Here is a 17,616-nt window from a genome sequence, read left to right on the forward strand (position 1 = left end):
CTATTTTACTCAGCATTTTTAAATTGTATTATGATTGTGTATGCCGTTTTTATGAGCTCATATTAAAGGAATAGTTCACCCAAAAATTAAAATTTGCTGATGAGTTTGTTTCTTCATCAGAACAGATTTGGAGAAATTTAGCATGAAATCACTTGCTTACCAATGGATCCTCTACAGTGAATGGGTGCCGTCGGAATCAGAGTTATCACAGCTGATAAAAACATCACAATAATCCACATGACAGTCCATCAGTTAATGTTTTGTGAAGTAAGAAATAAATCCATAATTAAAGCACTTAACTTTAAACAATTGCTTCTGGCAAGTCCCATACAAGTCCATAATCCATAATAACACTTCCTACAGGGAAAAAGATAAAAAACGTCTTGATGGATTTGTTGCATGCAAACCATAGACTGTAAAAAAAAAAATGGACGTAGTGTCCGTGTCGTCACCCGTAGGTTTCTGAAGAGCATTTTTGAAGCTCAAAGTGCGTAAAAACGGCCGTCGCCATCTTGGCAGCGCGTCACTCCCTGAAAAAAGGCGGGACGTGGGTGGAGCTGGTTGCTGAAACCACGCCCGCCTAGCGTGACTGTGGTGACAGCAGTGGCAATCCACCTGTCACTCAAGTGGCCATGCTCTTAATTATGCAGAACTTTAAGGCTTAATATAATTTAAACGGATGAGTTATAAAAAAATTCACCACCCCTCACAGTTGTCGTGAAGGCCAAAATTAGCTATATAGACCAAAACCACTTTTTGCACCTGGATGTAAACATTTTTTTTTCTGCTGTAAAGTTGGGCATTATAACATGGGGAGTCTATGGGACTGACTCCCTTTTGGAGGCAGTCTCTAGCAGCCAGTCGATGAATTGCAGTTTAAGTCACTTCCGTGTTGGTTTCAAGAGAGGGAGCGGGAGGTTGCCGCTTGGTACAAACTCACAGCTATTCATTTCATAAGAATAATTAATGGACAGGGGTCCTTTGATTACTTGTGAGTTTTTGTGATGTTTTTATCAGCTGTTTGCCTCATTCTGATGGCACCCATTCACTGCAGAGGATCCAGTCATGAGCAGGTGATGTAATGCTAAATTTCTCCAAATCTGTTCCAATGAAGGAACAAACATCCTGGATGGAGCATTGTCTACATCTTGGATGGAGCGAAAATTTTCAGCAAATTTGTGTTTTTGGGTGAACTCATCCATTAATGGAGAGACCATATGGAAAATATGGAAAGGATGTAAATATGCTCAAAAGGTTTAGATGCAAAGTAAGGAAGACACATTGTTGTTGGTGCTAGACAGGGTGCCAGATGGACAGACGCTTGTGCACTGTCTTCAGAGTGTACAAGTAGTGCTAAAGAAAATCACATCTGTCAAGAGCCCATTCGCTGGATGAAAACACTTTGTTAATCAGAGAAGTCAGATGAGATTGGTCAGACTTCTTCATGCTGAGAAAAAAGGCCAAAAACACTCAAACTAGCACTTCTCACAACAGGAGAAAGGCACAGCTGAAATCATAACCTTGAAGGGAATGGGCTTTCAACAGCAGAAGGCTGTTCCTGGATCCTCTTCTGATGACTCTGTATATGAGCTATAAACTGGATGGCTCAACAGTGGAAAAAAAGCAACAATTCTTGGTTTTTCTGAAACATTCACATACTAGGATCAAAATTCAACATGTCATCATTTATCTGTATATAAAGGGCACCTTATTTGGAATTAGGTGTACCTAATAATGCTATTTTTCTCCCATGTTTGTAGTTCATCTTTATGCCAGTCTCATGATCACATTTGAATATTTTACTTTCCTTCTCATAATCATCTGTCATAATAGACAATGTGTCTGAAAGCAAAATATAGCTCCCAGTACCCAGCTGCATTCATTAATTCATTCTGCGTGGATATATAACAGCAAGGATGAATAGAGGACAGAGATCAATTCCCTTCATAAAGGCAGAGTAGTGCGGCTGCCCGTGTCTCTGGCCTTTACACTCCACTGGCTCCAAAAAGCAAGGTTTTACCGCTCTAACAATTACCACACATTCTCTTTTTCTTTACAGGTAGAATTAATCCTGAAATTCTATCTTTTTCTTAATTTTTCTTGCATTTTTTCTCCCCTTTGCAACTTCTGGCCGTTTTTTGCCTGTCTTTCACACTTTTTGAAACATAATCATCAGAAACCATTCAGATTCTTCTCGTTCAAATATATAGGATTATATATAAGTTATTTAATGGAATGTCGGAAGTGTTGCATTATTGTTTTGATTATTTATTTACAGTATGTAATCGCATTTAACATTGTAACATCTAATCTTAACACATTGTAAAGTTGATTGAAGTTGATCAATGTTATAATGTAATTTATTATACAATGTACGGAGTGTCAATTTACAGTAAGTGCAAATAGCCCGCCTTGTTGGCAAAGGCTATTTACACTAACTCCGCCCACCAATGTGTGATTAGGTTAGTCAACAATAAAAAATAAAAAAAGACACTCATTCAACATCAGTTTCAGTGGCGTAGAAGATGCCGAGTTCGAGCCCACCTTTTGCCGAATTTTTTTTCTCCCTTTTCAAATCTCATATTGCATCTGAATGGCATTTATTTTCAATAAAAATGAAGGAAATAATCAAAAAGTTGAAAATAAAAGTATCGGGTAGGGTTAGAGTAGGTGTAGGGAGGGCTTTATTGTCCCAATAAGGTGGCATCCATTTAATAATTTGAATTAAAACTATAATTACGTTATTATTGCATTCTGTTTTATAATGTCAATCATCAGATTCTCCTGTCTACACTCTCTTCACTGGGCATCACTGGAATTCCACTTCGCTGGTTTGAATCCTATCTCACCGGTAGATCCTTCAGGGTGGCCTGGGGAGGGGAGGTATCCAAACCACATCAACTGATCACTGGAGTTCCTCAGGGATCGGTTCTTGGACCCCTCCTCTTCTCCACGTACACTACATCGCTGGGTCCCATCATACATGCACATGGCTTCTCCTATCACTGCTATGCCGATGACACGCAGCTCTATCTCTCTTTTCAACCAGATGACCCAACGGTAGCTGCACGGATCTCAGGCTGCCTGGCGGACATCTCGGCATGGATGAAAGAACATCACCTATAGCTCAACCTGGCAAAGACGGAACTTCTGGTCTTCCCTGCCACTCCGACTCTACGGCATGACTTCACGATTCAGTTCGGCTCATCAATGATTACCCCATCAACTTCGGTCAGAAATCTTGGTGTAATCTTTGATGACCAGCTGACCTTCAAAGAGCACATTGCAAAGACTGCTCGTTCCTGCAGGTTTGCACTACACAACATCAGAAAGATCAGGCCCTTTCTGACAGAGCATGCTGCGCAACTTCTTGTCCAGGCCCTGGTTGTTTCTAGACTGGACTACTGCAATGCTCTTCTGGCTGGTCTGCCATCAAACGCAATTAAACCTCTACAAATGATTCAGAATGCAGCGGCACGACTGATCTTCAACGAGCCCAAAAGAGCGCATGTTACACCACTCTTCATCTCCTTGCACTGGCTACCAGTGGCAGCTCGCATCCAGTTCAAGTCACTGATGCTTGCGTACAGATCTACCACAGGCTCTGCACCCTCCTACTTCCACTCACTATTACGAACCTACATCCCCTCCAGAAGTTTGAGATCTGCTAGTGAGCGACGCCTTGTGGTACCATCACAGAGAGGCTCAAAATCACTCTCCAGAACATTCTCGTTCACCATTCCTGGCTGGTGGAATAATCTTCCCACCCCTATCCGGAACGCCGGATCTCTGGCAACCTTCAAGCAACAACTGAAAACTCATCTCTTTCGGCAGTACTTGACTTCATCCTAAACTAAAAAAAAAAAAAAAAAAAAAAAAAAAAAAAAAAAAAAAACTTTCCTTCTATCTTTCTCTCCACCTACTAGTTTGTACTTATTTGAACAATGACTGAGACTTGGTGTTACGAGCACTTCCTCTGTCTGACTGCCTCTTCAAGATGAATCGCTTTTTGTATTCCCCAATTGTAAGTCGCTTTGGATAAAAGCGTCTGCCAAATGACTAAATGTAAATGTAAATGTAAATGTAATGTACTACAATACCGAGGTTCAAATAATTGCCACTATTTGCAATAAATAGTATAAATCGCAGAAAATCTTGCTATTAAAATATGCTATTTGCACTTAGTGTAAATAGCCGCTGACTACAATTTATAACAGTTTTTGACATTGATAATATTAAGAAATGTTTCTTGCACTCCACATCATCATATTATAATGATTTCTGAAAGATCATGTGACACTGAAGGCTGGAGTAATGGCTGCTGAAAATTCAGCTTTGTCAGCACTGGAATAAATTTCATTTTAAATCATATAAAAATAGAAAACAGTTATTTTTAGTTGTAATAACATTTTACAATATTACTGTTTTTACTGTATGTTTGATCAAATAAGTGCAGCCTTGTTTAGCATAAGCGACGACTTAAAAAATAAGGAAAGAAAAAAGAAAAAAATCTGTAGCGAGGAGAAAAGTGACCTATATTATTATTTAATATTGCAAAAGAGGAGTTTTTCTTGTTGACCCCACTGTAATTTTCATAGTTTACAGTAAATCCATCACCTCCTACAGCAAACTGTATTTCTGAATTGCTTACTTGCTGATTCATCCCATCGTTTCCCAGTCGTTTGCATTCTGATGCTTCAGTTCTTTCTGTCCCTGCTGCATTCTAAATAGCAATTTTCTTTCATCGTGCTCACCTCTGACATGTTCATAAAACATTCATGGTTTCCTCTTCACTCTTTGACGAACTGAGTTATTTTAACTCATCAGCACAACAGATGTATAGCCTCCTCCAGCTGTCCTTGAGAGCGAGGAGAAAAGTACTCTTTCTTATTGCTAACTATTATGGATTTACGTCTAAAGTTGTGTGCTTTCACTGCCAAACTCAGACAGCTCCGTCAGGCCAAAGAAGATGCTCACAGAAAGGGGGATAAAGTCTTGTACAAACAGGCCAAATACACACTGGAAAAGGAGATCAGAGTGGCAAAGAGGAATTATTCTGACAAGCTCAGGAACAAATTCTCTTCCAGTGATCCGGCTTCAGTGTGGTTAGGATTGAAGGACATCACCAGCTACAAAACACCACCCCCCAGCACTCTGGAGAATCAACACCTGGCAGACGACTTAAACGAGTTCTTTTGTCGTTTTGAACAATCACCCCACACCCGCCCAAAACACCCCTCCACACAACCATTCACACCTCCAGCAACCCCTCTCTCCCCTACACCTACAATTCAAATCAGCGAAGATGATGTGTGCCAGGACTTCAGGAAGAACAAAAGATGGAAAGCACCTGGTCCAGATGGTGTGTCACCAGCCTGCCTAAAAATCTGTGCTGAGCAGCTGGCCCCCATCTTCACACAGATCTTCAATAGATCACTGGAGCTGTGTGAAGTCCCCTCATGCTTCAAACGCTCCACCATCATCCCCGTCCCAAAGAAACACAAAATTACTGGACTTAATGACTACAGACCTGTGGCCCTAACGTCTGTAGCCATGAAATCATTCGAAAGACTGGTTTTGGCTCATCTGAAGGACATCACTGGACCGTTACTGGACCCCCTGCAGTTTGCCTACAAAGCAAACAGGTCTGTGGATGATGCAGTCAACATGGGACTGCACTTCATCCTACAGCATCTGGACAGACCAGGGACTTATGTGAGGATCCTGTTTGTGGACTTCAGCTCTGCTTTTAACACCATTATCCCGGAAACCCTTCAAAATAAACTAACTCAGCTCTCCGTCCCCACCTCCGTCTGCCAGTGGATCAACAGCTTCCTGACAGACAGACAGCAGTTAGTAAAGCTTGGCAAATTCACATCCAGCACTCGTACCATCAGCACTGGAGCTCCTCAGGGCTGCGTACTCTCCCCACTGCTCTTCTCCCTCTACACCAACGACTGCACATCTAAAGACCCCTCTGTCAAGCTCCTGAAGTTCGCAGACGACACCACACTGATCGGCCTCATCCAGGACGGTGACGAGTCTGCTTACAGACAGGAGGTTAAGGAGCTGGCTGTCTGGTGCAGTCTCAACAACCTGGAGCTTAACACGCTCAAAACTGTGGAGATGATCGTGGACTTCAGGAGAAACCCCCCTGCTCTCCCCCCACTCACCATCATGAACAGCACTGTGACTGCAGTGGAGTCATTCAGATTCCTGGGCACCACCATCTCTCAGGACCTGAAGTGGGATATTCACATTGACTCCATTGTCAGGAAGGCCCAGCAGAGGTTGTACTTTCTTCGCCAGCTGAGGAAGTTCAACCTGCCACAGGACTTACTGAAACAGTTCTACTCTGCCATCATTGAATCCATCCTCTGCACCTCAATAACTGTCTGGTTCAGCTCAGCTACCAAATCTGACCTCAGAAGACTACGGAGGGTAGTCCGGACTGCTGAGCGAATCATTGGTACAACCCTCCCCACTCTCCAAGAACTGTACTTATCCAGAGTGAGCAAAAAGGCTGGTAAAATCACTCTGGACCCCTCACATCCAGCACACTCCCTCTTTGAACTGTTACCGTCTGGTCGACGCTACAGAGCTCTGAGAACCAGAACGACCAGACACAGGAACAGTTTCTTCCCTCAGTCAATCCATCTCATGAACACTCAATAAATAAACGTAGAACACACAACTAATTCATTATCCATTCACCACACTCACTTATTTTATTTTCTCATTTCTAATTTGCATATACTTGACCTGTACATACATAGTCGCCTATATTATATATTATATATTGTGTATTTTTTATTTTTTTGCTGCTTTGTACATTGGTTATTGGCTATTTCTTGTTATTTTGTTTTATTACCTGTGTCCTGTCCAGTTACTGTCTTTCTGTTGCACTGTGGAGCTTCTGTCACTATAACAAATTCCTTGTATGTGTAAACATACTTGGCCAATAAAGCTCATTCTGATTCGGATTCTGATTCTTTCATTTTTAAGATGAAGGGCCAATTTTATTGGATTTGTGTGTTTTAAACATAATTCTGAGATATTGGATTTTATAGCATGAAAAATGAAGGGAAAAGATCACAGGGTTTCAACATGCACTTCAGCTAAACTTTGAATCCTCTCCATCACAATATGTGAAATTGTATCATGAAAAACTCAAGGATGAATTTTGAATTTGTCCAGATCTCACCCATTATGAAACCACAGGTGTTAGAAATTGGCAGCCTGTTGCATTGCCATTTTCTGACAGTAATGAGCAGAGTGGCAGAGATTCAGAGAGAGCACTTCCCTTGTTACATAAGTCTCTAAATTTTCTGTTTGCGCACTATGTACATCTCTGTGCCTTTTAATCCCAGCAGAAAAGACACAGGTGCACAATTCTTCTATAATAGACGTCTTCCATTGTAAAAAGATAGAGATGACTCAATATGTTTCCCAGAAAGTGTAGATTTTAAAAGCCCAGTTCTGTATGCCAAAAGGAATTGTTTTGATTAACATTTGAATTGCTTACAAAGACATCAGATCCGAGCATCAGCGGTTGAATGTGCAGAACCCAAGTTGATTTACACATCACAAGTACTTTGGTTTGCTTGCTTCTTCTCATAGTCTGTCACTCACTGTTTGTGACCAAATTTCCACATTCACTTTAGCAATCACCCACGCAGGGACACTGCTGTGAGAGGAATCTCGAGTGTCCCATCAAGGCCAGAAGCAAACGAGAGGGCTGCAGTTGATTGAACTCTGTGAAAGCTTAGTTTGATTAGTATGTAAATGGGGAAGTCAGTTGATTGTGTCACCTACTTTATAGATGGAAATATGTGTGTTTGAGAACACCTACCATAGTTCAGACCTTAGTCTTGGCAAGATTGGCTGTTTTGCTCTTTTCATCTGTCTGTCTTGTTTTGCAGGCAATGAAAGTGGTATCTAAGAAGAAGCTGATGAAACAGTATGGTTTTCCACGTATGTATGGCATTTAAATTAAGTTCTAATTTGAAACCAGATGTATGCGGAAGTTATGCACAGCAGATGTAGTCCTGTGAGGCAGATGTTGAGGCAGTCCTCTAAACCAGCTGAAGAATTCAGTATTAAATGAAGCAGCAAACTTAGTTACATTCTTTCTCTTTGCAGGCCGCCCTCCTCCTCGAGGTCCTAAAGCAGCCCAGGGGGAGCAGCCCAAGGTGCTTGGTCCTCTGGAGAGAGTTTACCAAGAGATAGCCATCCTGAAAAAACTGGACCACCTCAACATAGTTAAACTGGTTGAGGTAAGGACTTTGGCCATAATCCATCATTCATGTAATCCACTGATAATACTAAGGATGCAACCATACCATTTATTCAGAACCGATTCGATACCAAAAATTCTGAGTATCGGTCAATTTGGATCCAATCCGATCCGAAAACATTTTTTTTTTTTTTTACATGTACAATTTCTATACTTCTGTGTGTTGACCTGATCATCACTCTTGTGTGTGTTAAACACAGTTTGCTAAATATAGACGATTTTAATGAAAAATAACAATTGAAAAAATATATAACCATAATCTATGACAAAAAATACTATTATAAACTAGGTTAGTGGATAATTCAGCAGCAAAAGTTATTCTAGAAAAATCATGGGTGCACAATAATTGTATAAAAACATCAACTAAACTAAACTTTTAGTGAAACAACATTATTTAGTGGGGAACAAATAAAAGTTAATAAGTGTAGGACTAAATCTGGTAAAGTGTTACACATTGCTCTTTGTATTGTTGTAAAATACATTGATGAAAAACAAGTAGCCTAAATATACATATAAAATATATACTATAAAATTAAGACATTTCTTTTAAATGCATAGCACAGTAATGAAGGCAGCAACATAGGATAGATAGAACAGAACAAAAAAGACTATTAATAATCTTTCATTGCGTAAAAGTATCATAAGAAAGGGTATGGCTCCAATACAGAGTGGTACAAAGCGCTTAGGTGCAGCTCGAAGCAACACAGAGTCGCAGCGTGCAGCGCTCCGCATAAAAAAGGGAAGAGATATTGATGCGTAGTGTATTATATCTGTGATATATTTGATTGAGCCAGTTTTAAATCTCAGTTATTGCGCTCTTGAAGAGAGTTTCATCATCTTGACTGTCGTAACCGAACGCGGCACGCAGTTTGAATGCTGAATGGAGGATGACTGACAGCCGCAGCGGAGAGAAGAGTTTACGTGAACTTGACTTAAATATTCATCTGTACCTCACATTAAACTATGGAACGGCTTCAGAACATTTCAAATGTAGTGTAAGAAAACGTTATGGTGCTTTATAATGTTTTTGTGCCTTTCATGAGGCTTAACAATAACACAGAATAGTATACGCACAATATTGGATTTGGATTGGTTTCGTCTGACCGATATCAAATTCGGCAGAAAATGACCATATCGGAGCCGACACAGATACTGAGTATCGGATTGGTGCATCTCTAGTTAATAACGTCTACTAATTAATAAAATTCTTTGCTTCATAACTTTCTTCCTTCTAAATTTATTGTACTTTGATTGATTAATGAAATTGATTGAAAGAAATTTAGTTTGCACCGTATTTTCTGCTGTAGTTTTTTGTCTGGGTCTCAGGAAATGCCAGGTGTAAAAAAAATAAATGAAAAAAACATTAATAATAAAATAATGAAAATACAGAGAGATGAAATTTTGAACTCAATTACACTAACAGCTCAATAACCGAGCTATATTTCAGACTAGTCATGTGTCATTATGCAATTTGTGCCAAAGAAGGGACAAAATAATAGCGACACTGAAAATCAGCTAGGAGTAAATCTGTTGAAGAGAGACGCCTTTAATGCTCCTGAGAATGGCATGTGGAGAGGAGTGCGATCGATCACAGGATAAAGAAAAAGCAGAATGGAGGGATGCTGAAGGAGAAAAGTGCCTTTCCTTATCTCCCCCTGTGGTTCTGTCTGAGTGCTCTTCAATCACAGCAGCACCCACGTACGTCAGCAAAATTAGAAAAGAGGGGTGAGAGAGTGCATGTGAGATAGAAATTGAACCAGAGCATGAAAAATGTTTAAAGGAAACTTAGAAAGTGAGGCAGAGGAACCACCTACACTCCAATCACCTGGGCTCCCTACTGTCAGTCCAAGTATAGCCTTATGTTAGGAGTGTGCGGCCATTAGGAGCAATACAGAAATTGTGCTCTGCTGGCAGTGAAGGATGAAGCACCTGATGCTTATCGAATCTCATCAGCGTCGCTGTGCCAGTAGCTTGGCTGTTTTTTTTTTTTTTTTTTTTTTTTTTATTAAGTGTTGCTTTTCCATCTAGCTTGTCCAAAAACAAGCAACCTTTTCCAACAATCAGTGGTGTAGAGTGACATAATCTTCAGCAGTTAAATTTTTTTTCCATCATATTTGCCCACACATAGCTTTATAGCTGAGCAAGCTAAGGAAATAATCAATTATAGTCTTTTAAAATATTGTCTCTCAGAAAATGAAATGAAGAAAATGCATAAAAATAATTAAAAACAGATAAATAAAGTCAGATTTGCTCTGGACTTGTATGGGTGTTACAGAGTTTCCTGGACATAGTGTCATACAGTGCCTAAAGAAGGTGGTGTTTTTAATAAAGTTTCTATTTCAGGTTCTAGATGATCCAGCGGAGGACAACCTTCACATGGGTATGTTCTTTTTAATAGAATTTTAGTGGTAAAATGATCAAATGTGTAATAGACTCAGCAAATGATGGTGTTTTTACAGTAACTGAAACTTGTACAATTGTAATTACATTATATATATGTATGTATGTATGAATGTAAAAATTCAAGAACGCATTAAAACTGATTAAAATTGACAGTACAAACATTTGTTATAAAAGATTTCTATTTCAAATAAATGTTTTTTTAATTATTATTAATCAAAGAATCCTGAGGGAAAAAAATCTATCGCAGTTTTCACAAAAATCTTAAGCAGCACAACCGTTTTCCGCATTTTTTTGATAATAATAATGAATGTTTTTTGAGCACCAAATCAGCTTATTAGAATGATTTCTGATTTCTGGATCATGTGACTCTGAAGAAGTAATGAAGTAATGGCTGCTGAACATTCAGCATTGCCATCATAGGAATAATTTACATTTTAAAATATATTAAAATACAAAAAATCAATTTTAAAATCGTAGTAATATTTCGCAATATTGCTGTTTTTTACTGTATGAGTTTTTTTTAAATAAGTATTGAAAAAATCTTTTTGGTATTCTATTAGTATTCTAATAATCAGCCCTATATCACATCCCTTTTACACATCATCCATGCTTAACCCTTTCTTCTAAATATATGCACATTGGTTGCAGTATTCAGCTGTTTGCTCCCATTGCTAGTCGTCTCATCACATCACTGCTCAACCCTTTTGACTTTTGTCAGATAAGTGTCACTCATATCGTCTGAGATCACCAACTCTAATTGAAAGTGAATGACCTCTGTGCACTTTGTCGCTGCAAAACTTTTGTCAGTATAAAGTATACCTTTACAAACTTTACTTTTTAATGAAAAGCAGACAGTGGCATGTTTCAGACAGATCAAGTCTTCAAAATGGGCTGAAGTGAGAATCTGTATATCATACGTATGACAAATTTAGTTGACTGCTCTGACTCAGTGTAGGAATGAATATAAGGTGTTTGTGCTGATGGACTGCTACAAAATCCTAAAAGACTTCACACCACTGTGCAATGGTGCGAATTAAAGCACACATCATCATGCTTATGTGTGAAAAAGAGCTGGGTCATTTGAGGGTATGACATGCTATATAAGGATTGTGAACATTACATTTCATAAAGTGCTCCGAGTAATGGATTTGTCAATAACAGAATGTCTTTTCACTCTTTAATGACTCTCTGATCTTTCCGCAGTGTTTGAGCTGATGCAGAAGGGGTGAGTATTCTGTGTGTCCACTTAGACCTCTTTTTGTGCATAATTGATGCTTTCGCCATGCTTTCTTCCATCCTCTATCATTTCATTAATCACTTCTTTCCCATCTTCATCGACTGTTTTGTCTTGCATATCTGTCATCACTTAGCTCTGACTCAGTTTCCCCTGTTTTCCTCCCTTGCTCCAAAGGGATTAATTAAATACTTATATTCTCACTTTCTCCCTCAGTCTCTTATTCACATCTTTTTCTAAATCAGTTATTTTGTTACGGAGTAGACTCGCTGCATATAAAATAATTGCATTGTTAATCTTTTCAGTATTCCTTCTGGTACTTGAAGTTTTTATTTATTCTGTTGCTTTCTCTGTGTTTCTAAATCCATAATAAGCAGTCTTCCAGTTTATTACAAGACCTTTTTTTCTTTCTTCAAAAATTACATTTTACTTCAGTCGAATATGAGTTTTTGCCAAGTGGCCTGGCTTTGTTTTTGAGAGAAATGTTGTTTGTGGGCTTCTGCCCTGAAAAGAGCAGATTAGAACTTACTTTGCATAATTATAGAATGGCCTATTTTCACTAGACCTGGCTGAATATGTTTGGCCTTTCTGCTCAATCGTGATTCACTACCTGTGGGTACTGAATAAAATGGCCTTTGAGGACCCTGTTTTGTGCTAAGTGTTTTTCTGTGATTGGTTTTTATGTAAATCTCACAGTCACAATTCATTTTGAAGGATTCTATCCACTGTGTGTGCAGTCCTGTAGTTTCCCAACATGCTTTGTTCTCTTGCACAACTTGCCCAGTGCTGCGTTATCTACGTATGTCTTGCAAACATTTGGAATTCTGCTGATATAAATGGGTATATAAGGTATACAATTGCTGATATAACTAAAGGCTGGAATACACTACATAACTTATGCCCAGATTTTCAGTCTGGAGAAGTTCATGCTAGTTGGTGAAAGTTGGATTTTTAGTACATATTGCTCGAGACTTACTGATATAAAAAAATTATAATTAAACTTTATTTGGAGTACTACTGGTGCACAATGCACATTTCTTGATATTAAGCCTAAAATGTGTCTCAGTGGATTGTATGATCTTTGAACAATATCAATCCTTAAATGCAAGATATGTAAAGTGAATGAATGAATATCTTTATTGTCATTGTACAAGTACAAGGAAATTGAAGAAAAGCAAACCTTTAAGGTAAAACAAAAAGTGTACCTAAAGTATACTTGCAATAGTTCCACTTTAACACAATCAGATATACTTCAGTATATATTTAGTTGGACTTCAGCACTAGTTCATTATAATTAAAGTGTATTAGGTACAAAATTAGTTGTTCCAGTTTAGCAGACTTTAAGTATACCAGTTTAAGTATTCTAGAAGTACAATTGCAGGATATTTTATCAAGTACATAAATAAGTACATGTATTTGTAGTATACTTAGCTTGGCATATATCTGTCAAATACTTTTTAGTATATTAATTTTTCACTAGGGTGGTTTGGTTTCATGTTAAAGCCACATCAAGAGAACATTTCACACAGTATAATGTATCAAAAGATCTCTCCACCTATCATTTCATTCAGTATTTCTCTTCCTGAATCATTGTTGTCTGTTACAGTCTCGGTTACTGTCTTTTATTAGTACTTTATCAGTTAACTTACAGTAAAGTGTCTCTATTGGTCACCAGCCCTGTGATGGAGGTCCCCAGCGACAGTCTGTTCAGTGAGGACCAGGCCCGCCACTACTTCAGAGACATTGTTCTTGGCATCGAGTACTGTGAGTCATTTCCTTTATTTTAAAAACCATTTTGGAATTGCCGGGTCGCCTTGACATGGATTTTGTAACAGAGCATCTGAAGTTAAATAATTCCCAGTAAAGAAGAGTGAAGCAAACTCCTACTGATGTGTGCCTGACATTAATCATTACTTATGTAAAAATAAAGACCCAAGAGAGTTCTGTCTCAAGGAAAAGCTCTGTGTTTGTTGTTCTAATGCATCATGGCATCCTGTAAGGCTAATGAAGTGAGCGAATGTGGCAATGCGCTCATGTATTTGTGTGTGGGGGGAGGTCATCGCTTCCTGATGAAAACAAGTCTGTGCTATTTCTAAAGGCCGTTCTGATCTTCTCTCATCTGTCAAAAGAAGATATTTGATTTCATGTTGAAACATTACAGTCATTACAAACCGGCGGTTAAAGGAATATTCTGTTAAGCTCAGTCGACAACATTTTTTGCATAACGTTACCACAAAAATTAAAGCGATCGCTCACCCAAAAATGAAAGTTCTGTGATAATTTATTCACCCTCTTGTCTTTCCATATCCATATGACTTTCTTTCATATGAGAAGATATTCTTAAGATTGTTGGTAACCAAGCATTTTTGGTCCCCATGGCCTTCCACTGTGTAGGCAAAAAAACACCCAAAATGTCTTCTTTTATGTTCTGCAGAAGAATCAAAGAAAGATGTGGGTGAGTAAATAACTGAATGTTTATTTTTAGGTGAACTATGCCTTTAATTTTCACTTTTTTTCTTAAAAAAAAAAAACTGGGTTACAGTGAGGTACAGTATTTACAAAGGAAAAAAATGTAAATAGTATGTGTGTTAACAGTTATAGTGTGAAGCTATATCAAATAACTTTTTTGAAAACAAAAAAATTGATTTAAACAGCTTTACAACTAAACAATTTTTCACATTTCTTTCTTTTATATCCTTTAAACCTGGCCCTATTCACTTCCTTTGTAAGTGTCACGATGACCTTCATTTTTGCTCTCATGAAAGACGAGCCTAAATAACTTTTTTATGATGATCAACTTATATGTCGACAGCTGAAATTGTATTGAGCCTATAAACAATATAATCGCTCAAACAAAGAATGAGCTAGGCTGAAATGATTGCCAAGTGTCTGTTCTGCTCATCGAGTGGAAACTCAGCTTTCATCAGTTCATTTGAATCTTACTAACCAGGCAACACTCGCTGTGGCAACCGTCTGGATGGCAACAGGCCATTTGCATGATTCGCCACAAATCAGTCTGTGTTAACAATGAACTCCTTTGTGTGTGTCTGTAATTTGTGGACTGTAATCAGAGTATGTGACCATATTCCGTTCATTCTAGTCTCCTCAGGGAGCCATGTCAATAGAATTAATTAATAGTAATCTAAAAGATGTGTGTGGGGAGGTTTTATATCTTACATGAACTGTGAGGTACTCCATGTGTCACATTCACCTTGCTTGCTGACTTTGATGAAATAATTATATGCAATAACCTGCTAATACTTTGAACACATGTCTTTGTTCCTTAATGGATTTTCTTTTTTCATTACCATCTGAAGACGTCTGAGATGTGGCTCTTGTCACATATAACCAGTAATGGCAGATGACTGAAAGATGATAAGCGGTGGGCAGGTTATCTTTGATTGACCACTTGAGACAGGAAGGCATCTATTAACCAATCAAATTCATCTTCTGTGTGCACGGTCCACGGTGATCTTCTTGAACCTGTCTGCGGTTCCTTAGTTAAGCCGAGAGCTCTCGTTGTCAGACACACTTGATTTTGTACCTCCTCTTCACTGGCTGTGCTCAACTTAGTGACGTTATTAAACTTTAATATTATTAAACATCCATAAAGCAGGTTAAAACTGACATTTTGCTCAAAATTAAGTAACTTGTACAGTATAAATATGGATTTGTATTTCGTATGTTCATATTTTACATTTTTTCAGATTTCCTGCCAGGCTATGTGATCACAGTTAGTCACTGATGAAACATACAGTATTCTTGTGGTGCAATGAGAAAATTGATCCTCACATGAATATATGTCAAATGTTTTGGTTTAAATGTAACATTTGTTTTAAGTCTGATAAAATTCTAAGATTAAAGCTAATTGTCAGCAAACTACACTTTTGAAACGGCCCATTGTTCTCTTTCTTTTTGATGATGTACCCAAAACATAATTTTTCATTAAAAATGGCCCCACCTCCACTTCATGAATTGATTAGACAAAATTTGATCTCATTTACTAGAGCCACTACTAGAGAGGACTGTATAATACCACATAGAAGAAGTACTTTTGGGCACTCAGCATTTTCCTGTAGAGCAATACATACCTGGAATACTATACCTATAGAATTAAGAAATATTACATATTTTTCTGAATCGATAAAAGGGTGCCCATTGGATAATCGAACATGTCTTCATAATTTGAAGTAGTGGTTTCTTGATTGCCTTTTTTGTTGTTGTTTGGGGTTTTTGGTTGTTTTGCCAGAATGTTTGTTTTTTTTGTATTTGTATTTGTGGATGGTTTTCACCATCAACCTGCCAGGGACTGCAGATGAAAATTAGCCTGAATGGCTAAATCTGGCACATTTACATAGTAGACTCGAGCGCTTATGTTAATAATTAATGCGCATTGTCCCTTTTAAAATAAAAATAAACATCAATATAAGAATTACATCTCTTATGTTCTGTTTTTTTGCTCAGTGCACTATCAGAAGATCGTTCACAGAGATATCAAACCATCTAATTTATTACTTGGAGATGACGGCCATGTCAAGATTGCAGATTTTGGGGTCAGTAACCAGTTCGAGGGTAATGATGCCTTGCTCTCCAGCACTGCTGGTACTCCTGCCTTCATGGCCCCAGAGACGCTGTCAGACAACCGCAAGAGCTTTAGTGGAAAGGTAATGAGTGTATGGGGTGATTTTGCTGATCTGTGTTGTGATAGGCCAATCATTCAGACGGATTAGGCTTTAAAACTGGCTTAAAGGGATAGTTCACCCAAAAATTTTAATTCTGTCATTAAGGTCTCATGTCGTTCCAAACCCGTAAGACCTTTGTTCATCTTCGGAACATAAATTAAGATATTTTTGATCAAATATGAGAGCTTTTTGACCCGCCATAGACAGCAATGCAACTGAAAAGTTTTTGTGTGCAAAGAAAACTAAAATAGGGCTGCAACTAACGATTATTTTGATAATCGATTAGTTGGCCGATTATTTTTTCGATTAATCGGATTAAAAAATATTGACCAAAAAAAAACACTATTCCACATCCTGCCCAATGTTCTACAAACAAACGTGACAACTGAATGCTATGAAAACATACAGTGCTTAATTTATTAGACCACTTATCATAATAAAGAGAAAACATATTTTAGAAATTTGTCAAAAATTTGTAGGGCTGCAACTAACGATTATTTTGATAATCGATTAGTTGGTCGATTATTCTTTCGATTAATCGATTAATCGGATTAAAAAATATTGACCAAAAAAAACACTATTCCACATCCTGCCCAATGTTCTACAAACAAACGTGACAACTGAATGCTATGAAAACATACAGTGCTTAATTTATTAGACCACTTATCATAATAAAGAGAAAACATATTTTAGAAATTTGTCAAATTTGTTTAAATTTAAAAATGTTATTGTCATTTATTGGACATAATAATAAAAAATGGCCTCATAACAGCTTGCATTCTTGCTGGTATTGTTTATGTACTTTTTGACTGCAATTGGGTATCGCGAAAAAAAAATACTTAAATAAAAAATACAAAAAAAAATAAGTGCTCTGGTTTTCTTTCATAGATAACAGCAATAATGATATTATAGCATTAAAAATAGCCTACTACTGTTACTAAAGAGCTTACACATATTGGAGTACTAACCAGTACAGAAAGCCGAAAAATGATTTTGGTTAT

General features: G+C 37.9%; 1 protein-coding gene across 3 annotated transcripts in view; it reads left to right on the top strand.

The window, feature by feature from the left end:
* Window positions 1-17,616, top strand: part of LOC306871428 (calcium/calmodulin-dependent protein kinase kinase 1-like) — an 86,963-nt gene that overhangs the window by 51,825 nt on the left and 17,522 nt on the right. For all 3 annotated transcript variants that reach the window (XM_079419345.1, XM_079419346.1, XM_079419347.1), the window contains exons 6-11: window positions 7,923-7,974; window positions 8,143-8,276; window positions 10,640-10,676; window positions 11,903-11,924; window positions 13,609-13,697; window positions 16,398-16,597. In XM_079419345.1, coding sequence (XP_079275471.1) covers window positions 7,923-7,974; window positions 8,143-8,276; window positions 10,640-10,676; window positions 11,903-11,924; window positions 13,609-13,697; window positions 16,398-16,597 — 534 coding nt within the window. The remainder of the gene's footprint in view (window positions 1-7,922; window positions 7,975-8,142; window positions 8,277-10,639; window positions 10,677-11,902; window positions 11,925-13,608; window positions 13,698-16,397; window positions 16,598-17,616) is intronic.

Source organism: Barbus barbus (genome assembly GCF_936440315.1).
Source record: "Barbus barbus genome assembly, chromosome: 6".
NCBI classification, from domain to species: Eukaryota; Metazoa; Chordata; class Actinopteri; order Cypriniformes; family Cyprinidae; genus Barbus; species Barbus barbus.